Below are 18,210 nucleotides of genomic sequence, written 5' to 3' on the forward strand. Positions count from 1 at the left end.
CGTAAAAAATTAAAACCTCTATTAAATTATTAAAAAAAAATCAAGAACACGAATTTCACCCTTATCACGTTAATAGTCTACTAAAATCTTTTCCAAAATGCGCTGAATGTTCTTGTCAGTTAGGCATTACATACTGAGGTTTTAATTATTAGTGTAGATATGACTTTGCAATTTTTAAGTCATAAATATATCGTTTTGTTTCTTAGGCTTTAAATTTGTGACTTGTATGGCAAAGCCTTTTAACGTCTTGACTGAAGAAGAACTCGTATTTCGGAACATTACGACATAATAATAAACCTTGTCGGCGGTTTAATGGATCATATTGAAGAATCAAAACATTCATACCCTATTACGAGTGTACGAGTACGAGAGTGGAGAGTTGTCAACAGTTACACAATAAGGCCAAAGTTCTTTAAACCACTTAAGGTTCAGTTAAACATGGCGATGACGTACTGTGTGTTAACACAGTTTACAATGAGTCACGCGTCTGCTCCTGACGTATCGTCAGTCGGTTTGTTTAAGTCTGCGCCGGCGAGTGTGACCTGGATTGTTAACGGGTTAATGACTGGCCCTGACTCCTACAGCCTCCTGGGAAAGTTTGCACTGCTCCCTAAAGTTGTTTTTACTGGCGTCTATTTCATTGACCCTTCATTGAATAAATCAATATTAACTGTATTTGATATGTTTAAAACTGCTTTGTTTATAATCCATAATAATTCATACTATTAGCAATCGTTCTAACTATACGAGCCATTAAACAACATGCTACAGAAGCCTTCATTTTGATATAATTTCATTATTAATTATAATATTTATATCTCAGTTTCCAAACCACTAGAGCGTTAACGTAATAGTTTAACGATACAAAGGTTAAACTCAGGCACTATATTCTACCTGTTCGTTTCCAGCAACCTAACTTGACCTTTGTAAGAATCGATATTACTTGGTCTACCTTTTTGAGAGCCATGTTTGTATTATGTTGCTACGCAGTAATGATGCTGTGAAACAATGTTATAAAGACCGAAAAGATATAAAAAAACATAAAAGATTGAATGGCTTAAATTTTTTTTATTTTCTTTTTTGTGTATTTTTAGCTGTCTCTTGATGATACTCGTACTCGTAACATCCATGATTAAAGGTATCACTTTAATTTTATTTTTTATTTTGTCAAATATAAATTATTTGACAAAATAAAAAATATCCTTAAAAGTCGACATTTTATCTACATTAAGTAAATCAACTCTCTCACCTAAAGTTAACGAACTCCACATGTATTTAAATATTTTGTGTATGATCACCAAACTGAGAATAAATAAAATAATTTAATCGATCTACTTCAACATAAGGACGGGTCGCAACCGAAATCCCGACGAAAAGGTTAAACTTCCCGCAGAACGAGTTACTATGCCCTGCAAAATGCTGCCAGGGTATTACACGAACGAACTTTATATTCTCAAATGACTATATTTAACAGGGTCTAGTATAATTTTGCCGAAATACGGTCCCAATTTCAATGCAAATGTATATGACAGAAAAGGCAATGAGTTGGATGCATCGACCAAATACATCTTTAAAATTTTCTAAAGAAAACGTCGTGATACTCGGGGCATGGAAAGTAACGTAAAAAATGTCTGCCCTTCGCCACAATCGTGATGCGGCAAATTTAAAACAACCCTAAAAATGTATGTGTAAAGTATTCTTAACGCTTTGGGTGATAATTCTTTAGCCGATTTTATCCAGTAATGGATTTCATAAACTAAACGAAAAAAATATCAATTCATAAAAAATTGAAATTAGATATATTTTACGCTTCTGCTATAAGGTTTATGCTAGAAGTTATATATATATATTTTAATACTGCAACGTGATTCAAAAGTGCCTACTTCCTATAAAGAATATTTTTATTTCTTCGTCCTAGAGATCTTATACCCCATGTTACATAAAGCTTATCTTCAAAATCAATACAGCTATCGGATTCTAACATCAATTGTCCACAAGTCGGTATCGTCGAGGACATTGCTGACCGCAAACTATCCAGAATGGACCCTTCCCAACTTTGATGTCGTCAAACAACTTTTAGTCGTCCCTTTGAACTCGATATCGGTAGTTATAGTGCCTCCATAAAACATCTCGTGGAGATTTAAATCTACAAAAGTACTTACAAGTTTGTCGTCCTTGTTAGTATTATGTTTGCTGTTGTATGTTTGTACGGAAATTGTAAATATTTGTTTCAGAATTATAGATGGCTTTCATTTAATTCCTCTAGTCGTTTCAAATTTGTTTATATAGTGCGTTTTTCCTCGAGTGAGTTGAATTATTTATAAAATACCATACTCAATGGCACGTGCATGGAGAACAATTATATAATAAACTATGTATGTTTGTCACGATTGCAGTACACCATGATAAATGAAGAATTAACCTAATACATATTTTCTAAATATTCCACATTCATGAATACCAGGAGCACTGAATATGGCCTCATAAAGTGCAATTGCTTCATGCCTCTCTAACCTCGCTAGAGGAAAAGTATCATACCTATGTAAGTATAATACAAACTGAGTAGAACTTCCCCTCTCCTTTATACCTTCATCATTCATTCATTTATGTTTCCGCGCTTTGCACTTTTTCTTTAACTTAACGCTAATGAGTTGCGGAACCATTCCTCTTTCGTATTTTTTTTTTCTTCTCAAACTTAACGATTGAAACTTCGCCGCGTGACTGTACTTTTTTAAATTACATTGATTTTCGTAAACAATTTCAGGCGTTAAGGTTTTACGGTATTTTTAGCGTGTCATAGTGATAACGTCGAGCTTTATGATGACGGCGTTGAACCTTTTTTTGTTTATGTAACATTATGTAATCGTTCAAATCGCTTGTAGGAGGGTTTTTGATTATAGCTTAGTTTAGGGGTATGCATGGATTTTTCTGTATTAAATTTAAGGGAACGTATAAGTAATTATATATATATATGTATTTACTAAGATTCCATAAATAAATAAAGCATAGTATATTAAATTTTTACATCACGAAGAATAATAATAGTACTCATGACGTTCTTAGATTATAATATCGGCTTGATTCCTATGAGAATTTGTTAACTAGTACATACTGGGTTCTAGCACATATTGTATTGTAAACACCTGCGCTAGAAAGCTTTAATATACACATATATCGGATGATAGCGGATGCAAATAGATTCTACGTACCACGTTCACATCGTTTATATTGAGAATTTAGCGCGCTATATTTAGTTCAGAATTATTTGTACGAAAAATTAATAACGTACGTAAAATTAATAATTAAGCGATTAAAATGATATATGTGTATAGCGCGATACCGCTCGGTTGATCCCTGTATATCCAGGTTAACATTCTCGTTTGTAAATAATTACTATTTGCACTTCACTTTGCTTGTGAAACGTAACAAAATATGTAAATATCAGAAATAATTTTAGCTCCGCTAATGGACTGTGATAGTTACCGATAGAGTATTTTAAGAACATTATTATGTAATATGTTTGCTAATGTTATTATTGATACAGAAATACTCTATTTCGTGTTGGTTTATTTAGTATGATTGTTGTAGTAGGTATTTTATTTTATTTTTATTTAGTATGATATTTTAATAAATGAAAGGAACTTACTTCTAGGCAATGGCCTCCTCATGAGCAGTAGGATTAGAGTTTCATCCATCATGCATGAATTGCAAAAGAAATGTCATGCAAGGTTACTCACTATGCTTTTCTTTACCGCTGGACCCGAGATTAAACATAAACACGAATTAAGCACATGAAAACACAGTGGGGTCTCGCCTGAATTTGAACCTGCGACTCCCGATTAAGATCCACGTGTTCTATCTACTGGGAAATTGCAGTTCTTTAAACTACTACAGATATTTAGTATATACGACTTTGTATGTGAAAGTTATCTCAAAAACAAATACCCTGATCGTGTTACGTACTACTTTCTTGTTTCTCACTAAAGGTATAATACCAAAGTTTGAATCGTTTCGAAGTTTTCCTGCATTGCGTATAATAGTCGTAAAAATTACGCCCACGTAAGGAGTTCAGAAGAAAGGTAGAACGCTTCTTACGAAGTCGAAGTGCAATCTTACCGATCCATTACGGTACAGTTGCATAAGCATGTTCAAGTCTTTCATAAAACACGATATTTCTGTTGAAACTCTAATGTTATTGATATAATTTTGCAAGAATTTTGAACTCGTTTAATGTTAATACATTAATAAATAATTATTATTGATTTTAATGTCCAATTTTTTTTTTTTTATAGATGATTTACATTGACGGTTTCGAATATTTTATTATTTAAAGTTTATATTTCTAAATCAAAATATTTTATTTTAAAATCGTATTTTTAAAAGCTAAAATTTTTGTGTATTAAGGGTTCGAAAACATAAATGTACAAGTCAACCAAATATAGTGTTTATCTTAAATTTATTATCATTTTTAATAGTCGTAGATTCGCATAAATTACTTTATACGTAAATAGAAACTTATTTCGACTATATTATTAAAATATTATAGATAAAATATTTCGTATGAAAAAATATATAATATACAATAAATGTAAAATTATTCCCAAGGCAAGGTGTATGACGTATGTCATTACATATCTGATGAATCACGGCTTTTATAGCCGTGTTAAATCTCGTTATTATGCTGAATAACATCAATTGATGAATGAATACATTTTGTTTAAAAAAAACACAAGCGTCTGACATTCGTCGTATTCATAAATGTAGATTAACGGTAGATGTAGTTTTATTCATTATTGAATTAACTTATGATAATATTTCTTACTTGTTTTTGTGAAAACTTTCAAACGGTACAAGTTAGTATTGTTTTGTTCCGGTTTGAAGGGCAAGTGAGCCAACGTAAATATAGGCACAAAACATAAAATAATATCGGATTCTACTTTTAAAAACGTAACACTTCTTAAGGTTTTATGAAAATATAACTTTAAGCTTGAATTTGAGTTTAACGTTTTAGTATCTTTTTGAGTCAAAAATGTTTTAATTCTGCTACATGGTCTGAATCGCTATATTCTTTAAGATATAATCGTTGTAAATACTACGCATTGGATTTATGATGTATTTATTATTTTAAATGATTTAAAAATTACATATAAATATTAATATATATGAAATCGTAAAATACATCCGATACAGTATTACGATATTATTGCACAGGTAATGGATATCGCATACAATTGTATTTTGATATCTACAAATGAAACCACTGCCGTTGCAAGGTCGTTGGTCATGCGATTCATTTCCGCAACCCGATACTTTTATGTACAATGAAATGTTTCTTTGATATTTATTGTAGTTCAGTATTGTTATGCATTAAACGAACACAGCGTTTAAAGGGATCTAGAGCAGTTTAGTTTTGATATAGTGAACTTGTGTATTGAACTTGTATAGTAAACTTGAACTCCATTTTATCTCCTCGATAAAAAAAACGTCCCATCTCCTACCTCGGTACTCAATATATCACTATACCAAATTTCATTTAAATCTGTTCAGCGTTTTAATTGTGAAGAGTTAACAGACAGAGTTACTTTCGCATTTATAATATTAATAGGTATTATTATATCGCTTACCAACTAATCGATATGCAAGATAAATATGTTAAGATATATATAATGAATAAGTAATATAACAGCGTTTAACTTGAGTGTTGTCTACATGCGTCGGCGATAAAAGTTTTTATAACGCATTTAAAACAGCTTTGTTTGTCTGAAATTGGCGTATTAATATAATAGTAGAGTGGAATAATAAGTAGGTAATTTAATATTTGTTTATAATTTCAAACTATGCCTTTATACTATAGGTACGCTTGTGTAGAATAAAAATTAACTTTATTAATATTAAACCGAATAATAATAAATCATGTTGGCGATGTCACTGGAGGTATGATATAGCCAACATAATTGGTTTATAAACAACCCTTTTGTGCTCATAAATTGTTATAATGCACATATACTGCGCAAGTTTCATTCTACAATAAAACATTCATGTTATGTCTTGACCTTAGATCGAATAGTTGCCGAGTTTATGAGTCACGTAGCCGCAACGCTCTCCGTACTATGACTCAAGTATTTGAAACCTTTTGTCGAGAATGTGTCCTTTAAAAGTGCTAGGAATCAAAAATATATTAATATTATATTTAGTGTTAAGCCATTTTCAGGGAAAACATGTCATGCTAACAACCACAACTCCTCTGAATACATAGCTAATACCCTATAACAAGTTACTAAGGAGCAGTTGCTTTATTGAGCTCAACACTTTAAGTATTGCATTCGTAATATTTTTTCTTTTTAGAATGTCAGTAATCAGTTATGAGTATGGGCACAATAGAATGCAAGCGGTATATAATCTTAACCAACGGTAATTATAACTACATTACCGTGTCAAATTCATTGACAATGACAATGCCTCAGCGAATCAAGTTCACGATATGTTAATTTTAACTTCGAGACAAAGAACTTATCTCCAAACGAAAATAACAAGCTCGTTACTTGACTGCATTTCGTATCGACAACAAAGAGATCGAAATGCTTAAGTATGTGCTCATAGTGCGTTTACGATATGCAAAATTATATTATTTTGGATACATATGCATAAAATTAGGCATGTGAAACGCATAAACTATATTAATATGATAATGTATTAATAACAAAGCGCTACGTGTGTATGATATTGCGATTCGATAAAATAGGTAAACTTCATAATAATATCCGTTGCGAAAACTCAATATTCCCTGACAAATAGCTCACGTTTGTCAAATGTGACACGAGGAAGTCGAGATAGATGAGCTACAGCGATAAAATCGATACCGGAATTGGGAATTGCTTGAATATAAGAAACAATGCAATCTATCTAATTGCATCTCGACGGAATGGAACCGGTATTATTGGCACGCATACATGCACGTCCATTGTTTACCCATACTATAAGACGGCCTTATCGCATCCGCTCTCCGCACGTGCTCCAACACGACTCGACTCTAATCCCTTAATCCTATCCGGAAAATATCCAAGAGCCTTTGTTTTTTTGACCATATTTGCACGAAGCACGAACTGTTTGCAAGAATTATCGCCCGTGTGAACACTGTGATATTTTAATAGAGTTATCTGATTTCTGCCGCTCCGCTGGGACGGCGGATTACTCGTCGCGCTCTCGTATCGCTTAATTAACGCGTTTCGGAGTGAGAACTATATCAGGTGAATAGCGAAGATTCTCGCAAGGGCTGGGTTTCTATTATAGCCAGGAGCGTCAGTTGCCGTCTCCTTAATATCCGTTGTGCTCCAGAAAATCGGTTACTCGGTGGCGGCAGACGAGACGAGCGCCGGAGACAAAAGCTAAGCTGCGCAATTTGTCCCGGATTGTGTTTTGAATTTCGTAGACACGCTGAATTCACTCGAATTTACACCGCACTTGTGTATGCTTTTGCCGGAATTGTGAGTTACATTTGAGCCGGGCCAGCCTTCGACTTGTTTGAAATTTTAGATCATATTTACACCGGGTAATGTACCTACCTGAAATTTGTATTTTATGTAGAGCATATTTTAATGTTACTCATTTAAATATTTAAAATAATATAACGAATTAATCTCGATCTTCGATACGGACTATAATAGGTTTTGTTAGGGTTTCGTAATAATTTATTCGTCCATGATAACTTATTGTAATACATTTTGAATACATACATACATAATACGTCTTTAACTATTGATCTTACTAATAGTTGACGCTACAGTCCATTTAAGTTAGAGAGGTACTGAAACTCTAATACTAACTAAGGACATTATTAACACCAAAGACTCAAAAAGTCTGACTTTTACGCTTTCAATCTTATAAAACACACTTGACGTTATATTGAATCCACAGAAAGCCAATACAGTATATATTTCACGGAATAAGAATTATAGACTAGTTTCAATAAAGCTAAGTGGTGTGGGTGTTAGCTTACAGAAGAATTAATCCATATCAACACGTCCCGTTATCCTGCAACAAAGGTTTGTTGCCGCAAAATATCTGGCTTTTATAGTTGCTTATTTTCATCCCTTTACGAAATAGAACGGCCTTTTATACTTCCAAAATATTGTGCACTATCTCTTATATTTCGAGATTATATTACATACTTTAAATGGTTGAATATTTCGTTTGTATAAGACAATGTCGTTTTTAGTATATGTTCGTCTGTTCGATTACTTATTTTGAAATAAACCATGCATTCTGATGAAGTTTTCACTATATTGTTTTTAATTTTTTCTGGTATTATATTGTGTATAATTATATATATGTATGTATCATTTTATTATATTGTGAATTCGTATTATGGTAGTAGTGGATTTTTGTTGTTTTGTAATCAAGTCGTTAAAGGGTGCTTTTACGGTCTTAAAATGTCTAACGCTGATTAAACTATAACAGATACTTTATAATAATTAACAACTAGAGGGTTATATATACAGAAAAATAATACATACATTTTTGTTATGTAGAAAAGAAAAATTGGAATGATTACGATACATTTCATGTCATTTCATTTAAGTCATTGTATATTTATTAAATTACATTTTTAATATTTATGTATTTCTCTATGACTTATTTTTTTAATAGTATCATGTGAAATATTTTTTATTGTACCCCTGCGAATACGAGTAAAAAAAAGTAAGTAATTAATTTTAGCCTGCAAATGTTCTACTTATGGGTTAAGGCCTCCTTTCCTTTAAAGGCTGTAATAATTAATGATAGCTAATATAAGTAATAAAATGAGCATTCCATATTAAATTTTACATCACAGATGATATAAATGGCTTTGATCTTACTATTGCATATAAACTTAATAGTAATTGTTTGATCCGAATTAACTCTTGTCTTTTTGTATTCATGTTACAAACTTAACCTATATCAAATTTCTCACAAATTAGCTGTTGCACTTTAAGGATTATGTATAGGTATAATATATTATTATCATTTCATGTTATTCTACATTTAATAATGATGTCATAGATGTAAGCGGAAATAAATTAAGGCCAATGGTGTTTCATTTGTTTCAAATTAATTAATTTGTAACGGGAAAATGAAATAATTCATCTTTTATTTGTTACAGCAACAAAAGACGAGTCAGAAGTTGAAGGGGAGTGTCGGGGTCGACAAAACGGTGGCGGCGGTGCGCGCGGCAAATTACCCTACAACGGATACTCGGAAGAGTGCCTCGATCGACTAGAGCCCAACGGCAACATACCTAATGATAAGGATTCCCATTATGGTGAGTATACACTTGAAGCTGAACCTCATATGGGAAGTAGACACAGAAGTTTACCGAAAGTCGCAGATAACAACACAATCGTGTAATTCTTCGGGCGCACAAGTGTAGCTTAAGATAACATGATTATTATTTTTATAACAGTACATCGACTAGAACTGTAATGACTATTCTAATATGTATAAGGATTCTCATTAAAGAAATATTATATATACTTACTTAAGTAAAATTAAGTCAAGGAATTCGATATCGAAGAAAATGTTCGAGTTTTAAAATTACTTAAAGAACTCGCTTAGTTTTAAGAAGTATTTAAAAAAGTAAGTAGCTTAAGAGAAAAGCAAAAGTAAAAGCATATTTGAAATATTTTACGTTACTTATTGATTTTTGTTCTACCTATCAAGTATGTACGAATCATACTTAGAATTATTTAGATATTCTTACTAGTTTATTGGACGATAACACTATTACTAAGATCGTAATACCAGCACAATCTACTTCATCCCAAGCCTCAGACAGTCGAAGTATCCACCACAACACGTGTGATATTCAACACCCCGACCTTTGTACTTACACACAGACCGCATAACATTGATAAGTAGCTAGCAATGATCCATTGTAGACTCGTATCACAATATCCAGCATCGTGTTTCAATTCGAACATTCTGCTCCTGCACATTTGCGAAGGTCGGAGAATCCCATAGGCATTCGAGCCGGTAGCGTCATTAAGTACAACTTGCTGAGAGCTGCCCGGAGGATTTACTATTATTACTGTCAGGATATATATTTCGCCAGTTTAGAGATACAAGTACTCGTATCTGTATTTAGTTAAACGATAGAGTAGATGAATTATTCTTATCTAAATCCAGCCTCTTGACATTTATTACTCCTTATAATTCCTTTATTATCTTGTTGAATGATTTATCCTTATACGGAAGAGTAATATTATTAACATGTTTATGATTTCCAGTAATTTTTAACTGATTTAAAAAAGGAAAAGGTTCTAATTCGTCTGTATGTGTGTATATTTTCCTTTATGTATAGATTTTGATGATTGTTTTGGCGTTATTTTTGCTCTAAATTGGTCCCATCACAATTTCATTGGTATTGACCGTTGTTAAGTTTTTATTTGAAATAGTCAGGCACTTGTTTTGGACGAAAGTTTATATTTTTGAAAAATAAATAAATAACAGATATTTCAATTATAAATAAACAGTGTCTATTTCTTTTTTTTTGTAATTACAAACTTGTTCAACTATTCTCAATTTTTGGAGTTGATATTTTTTAGCAAAGAAGCACCGGATTCGTTATGCGTTAATGGGATCGTTATGCAGCGCTTCAAGCTCTTACTCCGCTAATTAGACAGCTATAGCCGAACCCATTACAGCGGCACGGTGAATAGCTATCAATGATGACGTAATCCATTTCTGCTTATCATGTTACAAAATAATTTCCTTGAAGCTTCACAGCGAAATGAACATCGGATACATAATTTTTAATAAGTTTTCGTTTGACTTTGAATGTTACATTGTATCAATCAGATGGAAATTTTTATATTCATACCTCTTTAAAGGTCATTCTAAATGTTGGGCTAGATTATGATTCTAAATTTAAGCAGTTTTGATGTGAAAAATTGGCGCGCCTTTGGGTAAGATCGACCGGTATGCTGTGATGGCAAATTATCATGATCCCTCTACTCCCTTGTGTGTGCGTGGCGCGTATTCTATACATGCATGTACTTCGTTGCTATGTACGTGTGTATGTAATGTATGTTGGATCGATTTCTTAGTTTTTTTTTGTGTACTTGAGTGTGGCTTAGACTGCATCAAGTAGGTGGTGCTGCGATCGGGAAATAAATAATTTTCTCAATTCACCCTGACGAAGTCGAAACGATAAGCTAATATTACTTTAATAACATCAATTTTAGTGAGGAAACTGTTATAATTTTTACTTCATAAACTTTTTTTGGTTTTCTTCAATTGATCAACGTCGATGTTGCACATCCGCCGGGCGTCCCGTTTCAGCGACTTCTTTTCAAACTGAGAATTAAATTATGAATTTGTATTGTATACCTATGATCGATCTCTTTGATCACAAACACTTGTGTGTATACAAATCTACAATATGCATGGTAAACCACTCAACCGCTCAACCGTATACGTTCGGGTAAACAGACGGTTGGGCGATTTACATTGTTGATGACAACTTACGTGATACAACGCACGGATGCATCTGAGAACACAAATCACTAGGCGTTTGCTATATATCGATCTCGTTTGAATTGCGATTTTATTGTCTCTGAAAATATTTTAAATTAATTTTTTTTTCAATTCAATGATGAATGGTCCAATTTTGTTTTTGTATATATGTATTTGTATTTTTTTTTTTGAAGAAAGTTCTTAATACGCGGTTTTTAGGAGAGTGAACTTGCATAAAGTGAAGTAAGGAAAATGTTCAGGCGATCTTTCTCTCTTTTTCTCTTTCTCTCTGTCTCTTTCTATTGTACATGATTTTATATAATATTATTTAAACTTATTTTTTAATATGATATTTAATAAAAAAATTGTCAGTTTCATTTAATTATTCTCAAATGTTGTATATTGATTTTATTGTATCTGTTATTATACATAATAGAAAGCAACTTCATTCCAACCGGGTGTCCCAAGACACTTCTCGTTTATCTTCTCCACTGACACGCTGTCCGTGCATTTGGTGTATCTTATTGTTATTTTTTTTAATGTCCCTTGCTATGCTTATTTTTATAACAAGACAGCATCACATTTAAGATTGAGGATATTTTCACTGTCGAAATCCCAAGAAACTTTGAGACTAGAATAGTTTTTAACATAATTAGGTGCTCGTTATGCATTTACGTAAATAATTTAAACAAAATTGTTAACAATTGTCATACTATAACAATATACAACTCAAGTACCATACCTTCTCTCCCACTGTACGGATTTGTGGAGACTCATTAGAGTGGGTACCGCCGTACTATTCTACCGCTTTACAGCATTACTTTGTATTACAACGTTTCAGTTGAATGAGGTAGTGTAATTACGTTCCACGTACCATCTACATGGATCGTCCAAGTTCCATGTTAGGAGCGCGATCGACAGCGGTGTGTGTATATATATATTTCGACATATCTTAGCGTCTCACAGTCCATAGGTTGGTCACGTAATAATAAATTCTTAAATTAAACTTTAAACAAGATACACGATCTTAAAAATATATTCATTCTGAATCATCTTGCATGTGGTTTTTTATCTCTTTAAATAAATGCTTCCAAACATACGCCGGTACCCGCACTGACATTCTGACATCGGCTGCGCGAGGTTGACACGAGTAAATAAACCGCCTACATAAATATTTATGAACCGAAGTATGGAAAGGAGTGTTTTTTATGCCTGTTCGGATTTTAATTCTTTGCTTCCTAAAATTGTATACTGCCTTTAAAATATTATGTTTTTAATTAAAATAGCAACTATTCTAAGAATGAATATTAACAATATATATAACAGTAATAGTTTGCAACTGTTTTACAACTGGACAAATATTTTTGTTTATAATGAGGCTCGGAGCTTACGTCAAACTCCGTATGTAACCAAATGACAAAAATCCATGACTTTATTCTAGTGCTATTTCTAAAGTTCTTTTTCTTTTTTTTTGTATACTTTATACATAAAAATGACCGAACTTCGACCACTGTGGTCAGTTTTAGAGATAAGATATGCTTAGGAGAAATTATAGTGCAAAAATGTGTGATCTTACGTGATTTCGAGTGTTTAACAAAAAACTCGATATTTTTTATTGCAATAAATACATTCGAAACTAATACATTAGAGACAGTTACAGTACATTATAAGTTGAATATCACTGTTCATATTTGTGTTAATTTAAATTGTTGTTAATAGATGGCGTTAGTAGTTCTTTGAATCGCGCTATAATTGTCTTAAGTTATTATTTTAAGCATATCTTCATTCTAAATTAATTTTCCTAGACCGATAGTTCTTTTAATTCGTCGTCTTACACGAATTATATTTTAACTAAGTTTACAGCGTACTCACATAATATAATTATAATCTTGTTATATGAAACTAATGAGTTCGAAATTTCATACCATCTTCCATGTCATTAAACATGACTTTAATATCAATTTATTTTTTTCAAAGTTTACAAAATATATTAAGTGAATAATAAAAGACATTAATTAATAACTCAGTAAATCTGTATGTCGTACAAAATTTAAGCTTAATCAGGTGGGTGGGTGGATGCGGCTTAAAATTTAAAGGTGCAATAATTGACCCTTACTTAACAGGTGAAATTAATTAATAGCTTGTAAAAATTCAAAATGTACGTGAATTTTTGTTTTAAAACGTAAATGACAAATGTTATTTTATTATCTTAATTTAAAGAAAATATTCTCTCGTTAGTTGGCATTTGTTTATCATATAAATAAATAAAATAAAAAATTGTTCGCTATTGTTTCAGCAGTACACAAAACACTCGGCAAACAATATTCGTTCCACAGAAGGGAATCTCTAAAACATGAATAAGCAAGTAATATAGAGAGTAATGTTTGTGTTTCGGACACAGCTTTACACGTCGCAGCCCCAGGGCCTTCGTAATTCTTATTAATATTTCGTATACATACAAAACAATAAATGTTATAAAGAGGTAAATTATTTCTGAGTAATTTTAAATTTGATTAAACGTAAACCTACTAACCAGTTTTGCGATGTAAATTATACGGAGAAGAACCGGAAAAATACTCGGTAATTACTGTTCACAAATAACTTGTATTTATTGTTTTTACTTAATCAATTCATGAGAAAACATGTTATATGATATTCCATTTGAAATAACGTGATATATATATTTTTAATTAAATGTCAAAATTAAAGTTGATAAAGTAACAAGAGGCCGTTTCGTAAATACTAATATAAAGTTACTCGAAAAATATAATTAACGTAGTAATTAGTTCCTTCTAAATCAACACAGATAATTTAATAGTCAAATTTACCCTCGAGCGGTTTCGGGAAGCGCCGCCTGATACTCGTGTTTCTATCTACTTACTTGTATTTAATTGGGCCTTTAATTGAATAACGTAATGCATGAGGTTCAGGGTATTAATCATGTTACTCCGTATATAACTATGTGCGAAGTTTCTACTGAATATACATTTCGATTTAATGTTAAACATGTCTACATCTTGTATGCGTTAAGATGATTGGGGTCGATGTGTAATCGATTAACATTTCATAGGATACTATTACTAGTTATCCGATCGAACTTCGCAAGTGTTCTATTGATGGTGTGTTGACATTATTATATTAAAATATTCTTTAGTAATACATAAATGTTGTAATCGATCATAGTAATCCCGCCTTTGGCACTCCCATTTTACGTATTTCAATCACCCGGAGGGAATCGCAACTATACGCATATTTTTATTTGACATTAATCTATACAATTTTAAGTTTATTAAGAATTTAAAAAAAAAGTTATATACATATTTGTAACCTTCTATAGACTGAAACAATTTTATTAATTACTATCTCTTTCACTAAATGTTTTATTTTAATCCCGTTTGGTGTACTCAGCAAAACGCTCCTTGGGGAAGATGAAAAACTTTTTGTATAACTCAGGAGTTATAAAAAAAGTTCTGATAGGGGAGAATCTATCTCGATCCCAACCTTCACGACAGAGCACCGCCGATTCCACTTTGATAATCCGAGAATACCAGTCGATCACTGTGACTGGCAAACACTCTAAAGAATACCGATCATGTTCAGTGTATATGAAAATACGTATACTCTATTCCAACCATAACAGGAAAAAAGTCAATAACAACATTTGACAACGAAATGACGCGATCTATGATTTTCACTATGAATTTACAACAAAATGGCGTTTTGAACGTCGACGAAATTGTCCTCGGAATTTTGGAAGTAAAATTAAAGTGGAAATAAGTGGTTAAGTGCAATAGTGTTGTATTATAAATAAAGATAATATTAATCATAAACTCTTAGTAGTGCACAATATAACTGAGTTATTAGCAAATCGAATTAAATACGTAAATCTAAGGTTTGTTTATCTTTTTTCCTACTTCCATTGGAATGGGCTTTAACAGTAATCACAAACCCGATTTTCAGTTATAAGATATTTTTCATAGTTACTAACCTAAAAAAAAATGATCAGATTTTACGCTTGAAAGCACTTGTTTTGTATTATATTATTATTTATATGAAAAGGGGACCAAGATGATTTGTTACAAATATCATATCGTTTTTGCATAAAATATACCTTTATTTTTTACTAATTACTTAAATCATATTTTACCTTCCCTTCATACCTGAAATGACAAATGGCAAATGTCCAAATGTCCATTTTAATTACGGAAATGTCACCGAAAACGAACGGCCGGCTGAAATTGACTGTCGCTTTAGGGCCCAATAAACATTTTTATTCTCTTCTATGAATTACGATACCAACGAATCCCACGTGTACGTCACGTGCCGCACAACGAATGTCAAGAGACCGTTGCCGTAAAATAAACCTGCGATATCCAAATGTCAGAAAATAATCATCTATGTAGTCTTTAGTCTTTGGAACTAATTTACCGATTTACTAATTCATTGGGTGCGACGAGCGTTAACTTTCAAGTTCGTATATTAATTCAATAATTTCACATGTAAAGTGTCGGATGCAGAAAGGAGTTTCACTTTATTTTCTATATAGTACAGTTAGGCGGCCGTAGCCCAATGCCATTGGCGCTGTAAAAATATTAACTACCTCACAGAGCCACTAACGAAGGGAGCTACGTTGTTATTACTCTTAGTTACACTGGCTCACTTCAAACCGGAACACAACTATAGTAAGTATTGTTTTTTTGGCGGTTGTGTATCTGATGAGTGGACAAAGACACTCCAAGTAAACTTTTTCTTTCTTGAGATACACACGCTTTCATATATTTTGTTTTATCTGAATACACCACTCATTCATAAAAAATGTATAAACTCTTCCATGTGTATTTTTATTTTCAATTCAGTCCATAAAGACGGTATTACGGTGGTGTGTAACTGTAAAGCATAATTAAATCCGTTCGGTACATCTTGTTAGACTCCGTTAGGCAGTCGACTTCTTATCGTGAATCAGAGGTATTGAGTTGAATGTTGTATTTAAAAAAAAAAATCTTAATATTTTGATAATAATAATTTATGGTGTTTAGGTAAGGTGTCGGGTCAGTCATTTATTTAATAGTCGAACTTTAGCCGGAGACATTTTGTAAATCTCTGCATAAAAATCATATTTCCACAAATGTCAGGACATACTTTCACAGATGTGAAAATATGTTTATATTGTTTAATTTCATTACTCAATGAAGCCAATATATTAAAATATTCCACGACTTCTACCGGTGGAAATTGCAAAAATCCTTACTTACCGGGTTTCAATGTAATAAAAGTAAACCACTCTCTAAATTTCAAATTTAAACAGCCGAGAGTAGCGCAAGACTCATTTTATACTCACATACATCGGCAAAATTTGTTATTACGTACCGATAAAGAAACAGCCTTTTAGTGTGTCATTATTGTGTAAAAGCCTTTTCGGAGCGTGAAAGTTAGATGAACGTGAATTATGTCTTTTCTATCTCCTATTTCAATTATATTGAAATATTTTTAAATTATATTTAAAGAAAGTATAACACTAATCTATATTGAATTTGCAGTTGTTTACCAAAATCAATACAATTCCTGTATTACTTATGTTATTTATTATTTTTATTTAAGTTAGTGTTACGTAAAAATATTGAATGATATCATTTGTATGAGGACTGGTACTCCGACACCCATCCCTGAATTTGGCACCAACCGCGCCCAACTATGTTCCTGTGACCTACTTACATTATTATATAGATGTTAATTGCGTGGTCGTGTATTTTATGCACGCAATTTTAATTTATATGTACAATGTTTTAGCTCCCTATATAGTCTCATTTGTTTAGAAAATAAAGGTAAAAGTCCTCGCTCTGACCTATTTTCATTATAGTCGCAGTGTCCTGCAATGACTGGGGAATTTATTTTTATATATACGCATCGGGGACATCTCTGTAGTAATACGCTTCTAGTAATGATGCGACTTTTACGTGTATTTTGAAATTTTTTGAAAACTACATCGTATAGAAGATTTGTTTCGTTTATTTGTTTTTATATCGCAGTTTTTTTTTGCTTTTCGTGCATATTGAATGCATATTGATATTAATCTAAAAACGTAAAAAAAACTTTAAATAATTAAAGTTACTCTTCCGTTCCACGTGTTCTTTCGTTATTTGTAAATATGCACATAGTGAAATAAGATATTAAATAGAGATATTTGGAGGCAAAATGTTACCTTATTGCCGCTATTATTTATTTCGTATGGTTTTTTGTAGATTGATATCTTGATTGCGATGTACTTTATTCATCAATATAATCACAAAAACCTATTTTTCTTTTGTAATAAATTAGTATTAATACCCCTCATAAACATCTATGGCTAAATATTGAAAAACGCTATCTGTAAATCACAATTTTTTTCCCAACTTATCCCCCATTTATCCAACGTGATCGATTGTCTTCACAATCGATTTGTATGATACAACCGATTTCGCTGCCTACTATGATTTATTCGCATCGTGTTTACACCACGCCGATAGCGCCTTTGTGACGCTAACGCTTCGGAGAGCCCTTCGGAGCGGTAATATTGACGCCGTAAACAAATACTTTTTCTTTAATCGCCCCTCTTCTAATAGAAAGAGAAACGAATAAAATAAAGTGCTTGTAAGTTGCATTTCATTTATTTTGATAGATTTTCTTTTCAAATAAAGGTCTATAAATATAATACAATTTAAATTTTCCAATTATTGTTATTTA

The 18,210-nt window shown here is 32.0% G+C and overlaps 1 protein-coding gene across 5 annotated transcripts in view; it reads left to right on the forward strand.

Moving 5' to 3' along the window:
• Positions 1-18,210, forward strand: part of LOC113403075 (cyclin-dependent kinase 14) — a 70,896-nt gene that overhangs the window by 39,092 nt on the left and 13,594 nt on the right. For all 5 annotated transcript variants that reach the window (XR_010309395.1, XR_010309398.1, XR_010309397.1 and 2 more), the window contains one exon: positions 9,140-9,298. Coding sequence is in view for 1 of the 5 variants with exons in the window: in XM_026643517.2 (XP_026499302.1) it covers positions 9,140-9,298 (159 nt within the window). In the remaining 4 variants the exon portion in view is untranslated. The remainder of the gene's footprint in view (positions 1-9,139; positions 9,299-18,210) is intronic.

The sequence above is a fragment of the Vanessa tameamea genome, chromosome 16 (genome assembly GCF_037043105.1).
Source record: "Vanessa tameamea isolate UH-Manoa-2023 chromosome 16, ilVanTame1 primary haplotype, whole genome shotgun sequence".
Lineage (NCBI taxonomy): Eukaryota > Metazoa > Arthropoda > Insecta > Lepidoptera > Nymphalidae > Vanessa > Vanessa tameamea.